This window comes from Dermacentor andersoni, chromosome 7 (assembly GCF_023375885.2).
Source record: "Dermacentor andersoni chromosome 7, qqDerAnde1_hic_scaffold, whole genome shotgun sequence".
NCBI lineage: Eukaryota > Metazoa > Arthropoda > Arachnida > Ixodida > Ixodidae > Dermacentor > Dermacentor andersoni.
In genome coordinates this window covers 10,075,309-10,087,977 of record NC_092820.1, presented here as the reverse complement: position 1 = coordinate 10,087,977, position 12,669 = coordinate 10,075,309, and the positions used below count along the sequence as shown (strand labels likewise).

At 44.5% G+C, this 12,669-nt stretch overlaps 1 protein-coding gene across 2 annotated transcripts in view; it reads left to right on the top strand.

Moving 5' to 3' along the window:
• LOC126535580 (egl nine homolog 1-like) overlaps positions 1 to 12,669 on the top strand; it is a 158,696-nt gene that overhangs the window by 95,429 nt on the left and 50,598 nt on the right. For both annotated transcript variants that reach the window (XM_050182403.3, XM_050182401.3), the window contains exons 4-5: positions 10,110 to 10,340; positions 12,478 to 12,597. In XM_050182403.3, coding sequence (XP_050038360.1) covers positions 10,110 to 10,340; positions 12,478 to 12,597 — 351 coding nt within the window. The remainder of the gene's footprint in view (positions 1 to 10,109; positions 10,341 to 12,477; positions 12,598 to 12,669) is intronic.

Sequence of the window (12,669 nt, the reverse complement as noted above, 5' to 3'; positions counted from 1 at the left end):
TTGGAATGATCCAAGCACGTCTGCTAGGACGTCTGCCTACTAGGGCATCGTAAAGTTTCATGTGCTACTTGTTTTTTGCAGAAGAAACATGGTCGCTAAAACACGATTGTGTTGACTGATGTTTGCTACATATTTGCCGTAATAAAGCTACAGATTCTTTTCTTATTCACAACGTTTTCTCCCATTTTTAAATCTTAGAGTATGTTACTGCACCCTGTACCCACCGGTGCAACTTTCTGATGCTGCGTGGCAACGCTATGCAGGCCATCGGTATACGGAGACATCCGGTTAAACGCACTCTATTGGGGCTCGCATTTTTTATTGGCTACGCTAATAATTTCAAATAAACCACTCAAATAAACACTTCAGGAGCTGATTATCTTGCCTAGATATTCCTCCATCGACTCGGGAAGTTTTGCGTCCGTGCAAGTTCTACTTGCCACTAGGGCGCTTTCCTACGAAGGGGAAACACGTGCAAGCACAGAGACCGGTATAACACAAATCCAGAAATTTTTTATTGCTTAAAACAAAAAGTAAATTCAATTAAAGTTTCTCAGTTTGTAGGCAATGGATGTTTCTAATAAATACACTATTTAGCATATTTTTTGCAACAATGTTTTACAGAAAGACTTCTTGGTTTAAATAGATAGTCCTCAATTTTTTTCAAAGAAATCGCTGATGGTTGAGTGCCAAGGTTGGGACAGTTGGCGCGGAATGACCCCTTTGGCATCTTCGCTCACTGGCACTTCTGCACAGTTAAGAAAAAAAAAAAAAAAAACGCCACGCTAGATGCGACGCTCTTAACCACTGCACACAAAGAAACGGCGCAGACCGGTGTTGCGTGCACACACGTCGCTGCAGGCACGAAGAGAGAATCGGTGAACTGCAGCCAGTGGCAGCGGCACGGAACACGCGCTGATGCTGCGACCGTTGCGACTGCGAGGAGTGTGGAGAGTGGGGGGCGAGAGCACCTGAAAAAAACTGGTATGCCCGCTGCATTGCAGTGAAGCAGGTCTTCTCCTCTGCAGGCACGCGTTTTGGTGGTTTGCGGGGCGTGCCGTGGACTTATTTTCGTGCTAGCAGTACTATGGGTCGGCCGCTTCATCTATAAATAATTGCGATGGCTAAGTGGCATCGCCTCGTGGCCCCGAATGGCCATTGTTTCTTTGGGTTTGCGGTGAAATGGGGATCGGGAATCGCTGCATAGCACCCCAAATCTTCGAATTAATCGGGTTGCCCTAGGCCATCGGTTCGGATCATCCAGTCAAATTTACCTTCGAAAATATGGGACCGCAGAAAACTTTCGAATTATCCGGGTTTTCAAATTAACCGCGTTTGAGTTAACGAGGTTTTACTGCACATGCCAAGCTGTACACAAGATGTGCTACCATAGTTTTATATGAGTTTCTGCTGTCTTGCGGTCAGACATATGTCAGTCAGACTGGGCATTGCGTCATAAATCAGCGTGCATGGGAACATGAGCTGTCACTGAAAGGTGAAGACGGCACATTTTCCTGAGCACTGCAATCCACGTCAGTGTGAGCCACGACTGGACAATTGATACGGATTCTTGGAAGAAGCAGGGACACCACGGCACGTGAATTATTAGAGGCGTTTCATATTAAAGAGCATGGCTAGTCTTGTATTAGTGACACATCAGTTTTACTTTTGCACGCAGAAAGAAGGTTTTTGATAGCCGGCTGTGATTAGGGTGTTGCGCGGATAAAGCTGTTTGGTATGTTGCGCATTCGCGTGCATGTATATATTGCATGTGATACAGTGGAGAATAAACAGTCAAAAGTTGGCACTCCCCTTGTTCATGTACATCATGTACATGATGTACAAATCTGCCACGTCCCCTTAAGCAAACTAAAAGAACAATTGTCCGAGTGAAAGACCGCCTCAAAAAAAAAAAAAAAAAAAAAATTTTCGGCCGTCTTCTACAAAATTCCTTGCCTGGACTGCCATGCGTGCTATGTAGGCGAGACGGGGAACTTTAAAAGAAGGCTACAGCAGCATCGCAATGATGTAGCCAAAGGACACGCGGTCTCCAGCGCCCTGGCAGACCATCGCGAAAAGACTGGACACAGTATTAACTGGCATTCGGCATCTATCATCGAAAGAGAGAGAAAATTATCATCCCGATTGCTCCTTGAATCATTCTGCATACAAACTACTACTAACATGATAAACCGGACACGGGGACCTCTCCCTGAGTTGTACGCAAGCGTATTACATCTTCCGAGACGTATATAATAAAGACCACCATGCATTCGTTCATTGTGAACAAGGCAGCCGTATTGGGCGTTGAAACATCAATGTGTTTTGAATTTTTTCAGTTGCCGAGTGTACGTTTATTCAGCCATGTTCTTTCCTCACCAGACGAGTTTTTGTCAAACCCTAGACTTCATGTGCTGTTTTATTTCTGCTTCTGCCAAGAATCTTAACTCTCAGAAAAACGTGGTTTGCACATGCAGGCCTTGCAGTGCGCTGGCAAATGTGCCACACCATCTTTCATTAGATTTAGTTCATGTTCCCTGGCTCATTCATTTATGCAGCGTCCAGTCTGTCCTATGTAGGACTTGCCACACTCAAGGGGAATTTCATACACGACCCCCATGGTTCATTTCCTGTAGGACGTGCCATGTTTGTTGCCACAGTCTTGCGAACTGGTCTTCTCGCGAGTGGTTCTCGAACAGATTCGAACCAGTTTGATGGGGGCAGGAAAGGCAATGGGTACGCCATTCTGGCCTGCCACCTTCTTGAGGTTATGGGAGACCTTATGAACATAAAGAATCACTGCAGGTCTTAATGGTTCTGGCACTTTCTTCCTCCCTTGTGGTGCTGGTACCTTTAACCTTCTGCAAAATGGTTTCAGTGACTGATGTCGCCAACAAGTCAGGGAACCGTGCTGCTTTAAGTCGCTTGATCTAATTATTGAACGTGGCCTGCTTCATTCAATAACATGGGTAACGTAGGCTTGTTCAGCCTACATGGATAATGTAGGTTTGTGAACAGCCTTCACATGCATGTATGTGTATATATATTCATGGGTCACAGCCCAAACTAAATCAGTTCCTAAGTGCTGCCGATGTTGTCTTCTATGCGTCTTCCTTTTGTGTGTTTTAACTTAAGGCAAAAAACATGCCATTTAGTAAGCAACAAATGCCCTTGTTCCCTTCCATCCTTCCTTGTTTGCACCAAAGGGATCATATTTATGGTCTACTCACCCATGTAACAATCGAAGCTTCCATTGCTAGCGCCATTTTCTCAAATTAGACTCTGCATTAGATCCAGACATGCCATTCCCTAGCTGCCATTTAAACCCAGTCTAATCCACGAGACTTTTCACATGAAGCCAGTATCATAGCAAGCACGCAATCGCTCAGATGGAACACCTCTCATTGTGTCCTGCTCCCAGCAGACGGCAGGCTCGGTTTCTAAATGATTTCGCATGTCATCATTTTGATGTTGCCAAAATCGTGGCCTCGCCCCGTGGCTGACGATGTCGGTGTGGCCTAGGTCATTCACGTGAGGAGAAACTGTATGTACGTTCCGAACAACGATTTCCTATCACGTCCCTGTTTGCTACAAGCACTGGGAAGAAACTGCGGCTGCTATCAATGCGATTATAGACTGCGACTATGCAATTATGAAGGTACGTGGCCTATGGGGTGTTATACAGAGTGACAAATTCAAGAATAAAGACTTTAAAGACACAGATAGACACCAAGTGTTCCGGCATTTCCATCATTCGTGTACAGTTTCTGCTGATAACTGTGGATGCGGACTCTGGCGCTTCATTTCCGTTAGACGCTAGTGCCATTCTTGCTCCTTTGCATCACACATTTGTGGCACTCTGCACTTGCCGAGCTCTGAGGGTTGTCCGAATTAGCCAATGTGGGGCCAAATACTTTGGAACTAATGAGATTTTGATTACATTAAATAATGCATACACCTGCTGGGACCAAAATATATGTCCAAATCATCCAATTTACCAAATTAAGGAGGCTTTACTGTATAGTCATACATATGTCACGTGCAGACTTCGTGGAGGCACCGGCAGGTGGCTTAGCGTGTTCAGTGGAAAGTGCAAGAGGAACTCTGCTGAATACATGCTTCGTACATGATGCATCTCTGTGGTGGCTACACTGTGTTCTCTACAATGCTTCAATGCTCATCGCATTCATCATGATATAGGTTCTGCCGGAATTTTCTTATTGCAATGCCCTAAGGATTCATAGGGCAGGGGTTCTGAAACTAGGTTCCACAGGGCTCTGCGAGTGGAATTTTCGGGTTCTGTCAGCAGTCAGAACGAGTCCAGTCCCATCTGATACAGGCTAGTTTGCTACCAAACTGTGTTGGTTTCTACCTTATCCGAAGCAAAAACACGTGACGAGTGCTTTGATGCTTGCGAAGGGCACTGCTGCATGCTGGATGATGTGGACATGTACTCTTAGGTCTGTTATCTGTAAATCGGAGACCCTTTCACAGCACGAGTGACTTGTGGCATTTGAATGAACGAATGAGATGACCTTTTATTTCCAAAAGAGTGTTCACGGGCGTCTGAGGTTGGGGTCGCCCTAGGTGGAAGGGCGACCCCAACCTCAACCAGAAATGCTCTTCTGGTGATCATGGCCAAATGAATTTTGAATTCATTCTGAGTTCAAGCTGGATGAATACTGAATTGATTGATTCCTACATGATCTACCTGTGCAGCCATTCAGGTTATTCATTGTGACACTCATTTTATAAGTCTGAGTATATGCACATAAGTGGAAAGAGAAGTCCCATAGTGCTCTTGGAAAGATAGTGGGGTTGCCCGAGTCCAGCAACCCCTGCCATAGGGCACGACAGATTGTATGGTAGTTTAAAAAGAACAGCAAAAAGAAGTGTAAATGACAACACAAATAACTAAAAAATACAATACGTGCAGATCATTACAAAATATGTATTTATTTATTTATTTGCGATACTGCCAGTCTCAGTGAGACCAAAGCAGGTGGGAATTGTATTAGACAGTTTTACAAAAAGAAGCAAACAGGTCATGCTACATGTTACAGTAAAAGAAAAGAGAAAGAGCTTCCTTAACTGCTGCAGAAATCACCAACCTTGGCGCTCTTTGGCCATATCTGGCCCTTGTGCCACTAAACCACACACATCATCAAATCACCAATGACTGTGAAATACAATACTTTTGGTTGGTATAACAATATCGCTCAGTAAAAGATATAGTATTACTGGAATTTATTGAAAGATAGCAAATACATGATCCATGTAAGATTAGATAAGGTGTACAGCTAACAGATAACAGCGCAGAAGTGACCAGTTTGGGGCTTGAAATGCAGAAATTCCATGCAAAGAAATAAGTATTGCAGTTAAGATATGTGGGTGTGTTAAGTGCAGTCTTCCGTGTTCGATGTCTCTAGTAGGTTGATGAACGATGACAATGACGGAGAGGAAACTATGTCTGGGTGGAGGAGATTCCATTCTTTGATGGCATGTGGGAAAAGTTAGAACTTGAATGTGTCATTGCAAACACTGTACTGGTTTAGTGTAAATGGGTGCTTCTTTCACGATAGACATGATGTAGACAAAGTAATGTATTTAGCTCGGTCTATCTCATAACTGCCGTGCATTAGTTGGTAGATGAATTTTAAGCGGGCCTGTCTGGCCCTAACAGATAGTGTTTTAAGACCTGCACCAGCTAAGGGGTTTGTAGGGGAGTCATAGGGCCTTTATTTGTTAAAATGAAACTCGCAGCTTTTCTTTGCACCTTTTATAGTTTTGATATGTTGGTTGATGTGTGCGGAAACCAGATGATGTTAGCGTATTCTAAGACAGAGCGAACAAAAGTTGTATGGGCTAGTAGTCTGGTGTGCTTCGGTACAAGGCATAAACATCGTCTAAGAAAAAAAGCTTGCGTAATGCGACTGAGGTAACATTATCAATATCGTCACATAGTAGTGATGGTAAAGAAAGTAGCAGAACTGAGAATGACGAAACTAGCTCTTTATTGGGCGAACCTGTGCCCTCAAAAACAGGATACACTCAAAGAATGATGATAGCAGTGGACACAGTTGGCGATCGGCGAAAATCTGATCAGCGGGTCAAGCGCGTCGTCTTTTATACATCAGTCATTGAAGGTTCCAGAGTAATCGCTGGGACCCGTGTGCATTCAAGAAAGTTCTACACCATTCGCGTCGCACTGTGAAATCATGCAAAAAGGTGAGGCGTGCAGACAGGACACAAGAGAAGTGGACAACATGAACGCCGACTATCAACTGAAGGGAGCACTGAGGCGAAAAGAAGAAAGAAGACACAAAACTCATCGGCGCAAGCTCTGGAATGGTATCACCATGTGTCAGTCGGGTACATGTGCCGGTAATCAGATTACACAAGGTTTGGTGACAACAGACAGCGGATAGAACCATCGATAACTTTCGAGAAACTTCCGATACATACAGCCGCATTCTGCTCTGTGCGATAACATGAGGTGGTGAAAAGTGGTCACCCGATAAAGATAAACAAATACACGTGTCAATATGTAAGTTCCGTGAAAAGTCTGAAGAGAATTTCAAACCTAGGTATTTGTGGTTATTTAATTTATTCAGGAAAGTGCCACCAAGAGCGTAAGAAATTTCCCAGGGCTTCTTTTTTGTTGTAAAGGACATTCATGCAGATTTAGTGGTGTTAATTGAGATTTGCCATTCTTTACACCAATCGGACACCAAGTCGAGTGCACTGTTTAATAATAAGTGGTCTGTGTAACCAACAATTTCTTTATTAATAATACAATCATCTGCGAAGAGCTTGTCACATTTAGTGTTAGCAGTAATGTCATTAATAAAGATCAAAAATAGCAATAGGGCAAATACTGACCCTTGGAGAACACTGGAGGCGACAGCTACTGACCTGGAAGGTGTGCTAACATACTGTGTTCGATGCCATAAGAAGTATTTTATTCATGCAGTAATCTGACCATCCCCGATCGTAGCCTCTAGTTTTGCAGCTAATTTTACATAGCTTACACAATCAAATACCTCACTGAAGTCGATGATCGGTGACAGCCGTTTTGGGTGGCGCAGTGGCTTTAATGGTGGCAGTGGAGCAGGGAAGACAGTTCCAGGCCGAGTAACCTTTAAAGTGTAATGGAGCCCGAGAACATACTGGTACTACAAATAGGAATGGCGATGTTATGCTGGTGATCGATACACAGTTATAAGTGTGATGGTTGCAAAATAAGCTTGTGTCAAAGAAAGGGGTTATTAAAGATGAAGTTAGGAGGCCAAAAGAAGCATCTACAGTGGTAAAAAGCGGGCATGTCCTGTGCTACCGGGGCTTAGCGGAGAGACGAGAACTAGGAGTTGGATTCCTGATTAATCAGAATATAGCTGGTAACATACAGGAATTCTATAGCATTAACGAGAGGGTGGCAGGTTTTGTTATGAAACTTAATAAGAGGTACAAAATGAAGGTTGTACAGGTCTACGCCCCTACATCTAGTCATGATGACCAGGAAGTCGAAAGCTTCTATGAAGACGTGAAATCGGCGATGGGTAGAGCGAAAACAAAATACACTATACTGACGGGCGACTTCAATGCCAAGGTAGGCAAGAAGCACGCTGAAGACAAGTCAGTGGGGGAATATGGCATAGGCTCTAGGAATAGCAGGGGAGAGTTATTAGTAGAGTTTGCGGAACAGAATAATGTACGGATAATGAATACCTTCTTCCGCAAGCGGGATAGCCGAAAGTGGACGTGGAGGAGCCTGAACGGCGAGACTAGAAATCAAATAGACTTCATACTCTGCACTAACCCTGGCATCATACAAGATGTGGACATGCTAATAAGCAAGGTGCGCTGCAGTGACCATAGGATGGTAAGAACTCGAATTAGCCTAGACCTGAGGAGGGAACGGAAGAAACTGGTACATAAGAATCCGATCAATGAGTTAGCGGTAAGATGGAAAATAGAGGAATTCCGGGTCAAGCTACAAAACAAGTATTCGGCCTTAACTCGGGAAGAAGACCTTAGTGTTCAAGCAATGAACGACAACCATATGGGCATCGTTAAGCAGTGTGCAACAAAAGTTGGTGGTAACGTCGTTAGACAGGATATCGGTAAGCTATCGCAGGAGACGAAAGATCTGATCAAGAAACGCCAATGTATGAAAGCCTCTAACCCTACAGCTAGAATAGAACTGGCAGAACTTTCGAAGTTAATCAACAAGCGTAAGACAGCTGACATAAGGAAGTATAATATGGATAGAATTGAACATGCTCTCAGGAATGGAGGAAGCCTAAAAGCAGTGAAGAAGAAACTACGAATTGGCAAGAATCAGATGTATGCGTTAAGAGACAAAGCCGGCAATATCATTACTAATGTGGATGAGATAGTTCAAGTGGCTGGGAGCTCTCTAGAGTTTTATACAGTACCAGTGGCACCCACGACGATAATGGAAGAGAGAATAGTCTAGAGGAATTCGAAATCCCACAGGTAACGCCGGAAGAAGTAAAGAAAGCCTTGGGAGATATGCAAAGGAGGAAGGCAGCTGGGGAGGATCAGGTAACAGCAGATTTGTTGAAGGATGGTGGGCAGATTGTTCTAGAGAAACTGGCCACCCTGTATACCAATGCCTCATGACCTCGAGCGTACCGGAATCTTGGAAGAACGCTAACATAATCCTAATCCATAAGAAAGGGGACGCCAAAGACTTGAAAAATTATAGACCGATCAGCTTACTGTCAGGTGCCTATAACCTATTTACTGAGGTAATCGCAAATAGAATCAGGAACACCTTAGACTTCTGTCAAGTGAAGGACCAGGCAGGATTCCGTAAAGGCTACTCAACAATAGACCATATTCACACTATCAATCAGGTGATAAAGAAATGTGCGGAATATAACCAACCCTTATGTATAGCTTTAATTGATTACGAGAAAGTGTTTGATTCTGTCAAAACCTCAGCAGTCATGGAGGCATTACGGAATCAGGGTGCAGACGAGCCGTATGTAAAAATACTGAAAGATATCTACAGCGGCTCCACAGCCACCATTATCCTCCATAAAGAAAGCAACAAAATCCCAATAAAGAAAGGCGTCAGGCAGGGAGGTACGATCTCTCCAATGCTATTCACAGCGTGTTTACAGGAGGTATTCAGAGACCTGGATTGGGAAGAATTGGGGATAAACGTTAATGGAGAACACCTTAGTAACTTGCGATTTGCTGATGATATTGCCTTGCTTAGTAACTCAGGGGACCAATTGCAATGCATGCTCGCTGACCTGGAGAGGCAAAGCAGAAGAGTGGGTCTAAAAATTGATCTGCAGAAAACAAAAGTAATGTTTAACAGTCTCTGCAGAGAACAGCAATTTACAATAGGCAGCGAGGCATTGGAAGTGGTAAGGGAATACATCTACTTAGGGCAGGTAGTGCGGCAGATCCGGATCATGAGACGGAAATAATCAGAAAAATAAGAATGGGCTGGGGTGCATTTGGCAGGCATTCTCAGATCATGAACAGCAGGTTGTCATTATCGTTCAAGAGAAAAGTGTATAATAGCTGTGTACGGGGCAGAAACCTGGACGCTTACGAAAAGGGTTCTACTTAAATTGAGGACGACGCAACGAGCTATGGAAAGAAGAATGATAGGTGTAACGTAGGGATAAGAAAAGAGCAGATTGGGTGAGGGAACAAACGCGAGTTAATGACATCTTAGTTGAAATCAAGAAAAAGGAATGGGCATGGGCAGGACATGTAATGAGGAGGGAAGATAACCGATGGTCATTAAGGGTTACGGACTGGATCCCAAGGGAAGGGATGCGTAGCAGGGGCAGCAGAAAGTTAGGTGGGCGGATGAGATTAAGAAGTTTGCAGGGACGACATGGCCACAGTTAGTACATGACCGGTATTGTTGGAGAAGTATGGAAGAGGCCTTTGCCCTGCAGTGGGCGTAACCAGGCTGATGATGATTAAAGATTATGTTCTTGGAGACTGAGCCTGTTGTATAGTACACACACTTCTTACGTGACCCCAATCACCCCAGTATATTGGAGAGGGGAATGCAGTTTGATTTTATGCCAAGTGTATGACTGCTGGGGCTGCAGGTAGCCAGTCTCTATGGGAGGGGTGAGTTCCAGGATGGGCAGCTGGTAAAGCAGCGTGGTGACACTGTGCGCGTCATCCGGGGTGACCAAATCATCTGGCTGGAAGGCACCGAGGCTGGCTTTCCTGCTGTTGGCTTTCTGGTGCGAACTCTGGATGCCATCATCAGCCGATGCAACAACAGCAAAAAGGGGGGATTGCTGCGACAGTACCGCATCAACCAGCGCACCAAGGTGGGCCCCATTTAATTTGTTTTTGTGCTCTTAATTGGTATTGTAAAATGGGGGTTACTGCACTATAACCACATGGACAGCAGAAGTAGAAATGGACAGAACGCGCACAGACTCGCAACTGAATTTTATTGGGTGAAAGGTGACATATATATACAATGATCAAAATGACGTCATACTGATAGGCCATCCAATCGATCAGCGACTGTACTTATTTGCATAAAAGGTCAAATTTCAATACAACAAAATTTTGATATAACGTAGTGAATTGCTGATTTTACCAACTTTGTTATATTGAAGTTTAACTTTATTGCCCTCAGTGACGACAAAGTATGGTTTTGTAGCGCACTACTATATGCCATAGTGGTCCGGTCAGAAAAAGACAACAACAACGACATGTCCAGCACGCTGACAGCACGCAAGCAGTGGGATCGGCGGAATCAGGTTACCGCCTGATTGAGCAGGCTCGGTTAAATGTATAATTTGTGGACAGCAGGCACCAGCGTCTGTCTGGGCTTTTTTTTTTCACCCACAAATTGGTGACTCCGGACATTGTGTCATCACTCTCAGCTCCGGGTGTTTCAGTCGCCTCGCTGGGCCTACCGCTGCAAGGAGCTCGAGCCCCGCTGTCTTTGCAGTCTGCCTTCTATCCAGTCAGTCATGGACGCAGATTCTCCCGATCAAGTACTGCCGTCAGTGCCACTACCCCACGATCCCAAGATCTCCTCTCTCAAGCTACCGGAGCTCTGGTCGTCACACTTGGGACTTTGGTTCTTTACCATTGAATCCTTGTTCCATCTCCACCGGCTCAGTTCGCAGTTGACAATGTTTGATCTCGACGTTGGAGTGCTTCCGCCTACTACTGCTGCAGTTGTTTGCGATGTCCTATGCTCCCCGCCTATCGACCGCCCCTATGACCACCTTAAATGAACTGACAGCTGGCCAGAATGTGTTGTAAGTAATGTGCGAACTAATCTAGCTCTCAGGTGGCTGGCGTGACCCAATTTGTCTGCGCTGCACAGAATTGTTGCCGGTGATGCCATTCTCTTGTGACTGGCTATCGACGGTGTTGCCCAGCTTTTGTTCAATGTTGCCAACAGCTTCGTAGGCATCACAGAGAGAGAAAAACACTAGGAGGGAGTGTCACATCATTAAAAAAATATAAAGCAGAAATAGGCCCTCTTCGTGTGATAGATGTGTGGTAGCTTCCAGCCTCTTTAATGGTCCAGCAAGCACAGGGGCCTAATCGTTCTCTAGGTGAGTGACGTCACCTTCTTTCCCTTGAGGAGATTGAATGTGGCCAAGTGCTTCAGGCCCGGAGCATGACTAGACTCGAAGACAGTGTGAGAACTTTGTGGAAGAAGTTTTACATTTGATGGCTAAGCAATGTTAAGTGCAATATTTGATTAGTATGATAAATCTGATAGCTTTGAGGCAGGTGCTCTGCACATTGACAACGGCATGTTATGTACTTTGAAAGTGTTGTTCTTTAACATGTTGTTTGAGTCAGTATTTTCTGCTTATTGAGAAAATGGCTGAGTAGGTTAATCCACAACTGTATGACTGGCTTTCCCCATTTCGACATCATTGGGGCGAAGTGATATTGAGTGCTGCTACCCTAGAACATTTTATCTGCGAGATTAGCTTTGGCAGGAATTGTTTTATCTAGCTCCTCATAAGTGCTTCATAATGAATTTAAAGTGCTTAAAAGTGTTTCTCCTTGCTCCTCCGACCAAAAGAAGAAATTAGGTGGTCTAGACTGCTCAAAAACCTCAGGAGCATCAGTGATCACGTCCAGCTCGGCATGCTGTAGGAACTGAGGCTATACCCTGCACCAGCAGCATACTTCATGCTGTCATGCTCCGCGCCTACTCTCTCTTTAAGTGATAACTTGTGTCTGTGATTGTTGCAATGCTGTCGACCAGATGGCCTGAATCCTCTTTTTTTAATGAAGTGCAGCAAATCATTCGGCATATCAACCACTACGGACATGGTTGTACATTGTGTTTCACTTTTAGTTGCACTGAGCTGCCTGTTTAGGATTGATTAGAGATCTCTTGGTCGGGCGTGCAGTAGACATTGAAGAATCATATTGATTCGGAAAACAGCTGTGTGTTTGTTGTGCTCTTCTTTCCTGCAGGCCATGATAGCTTGCTACCCAAGCCATGGGACACATTACGTGAAGCATGTGGACAATCCAAACCAGGATGGCCGTTGTATCACCAGCATCTACTATCTCAACAAAAACTGGGATGTCCAAGTATGTCGCAGCTATTCAGATTACGTAAACATTGTGAACATGTAGAAAAGCAGCATGTGTTCATATTGTTCT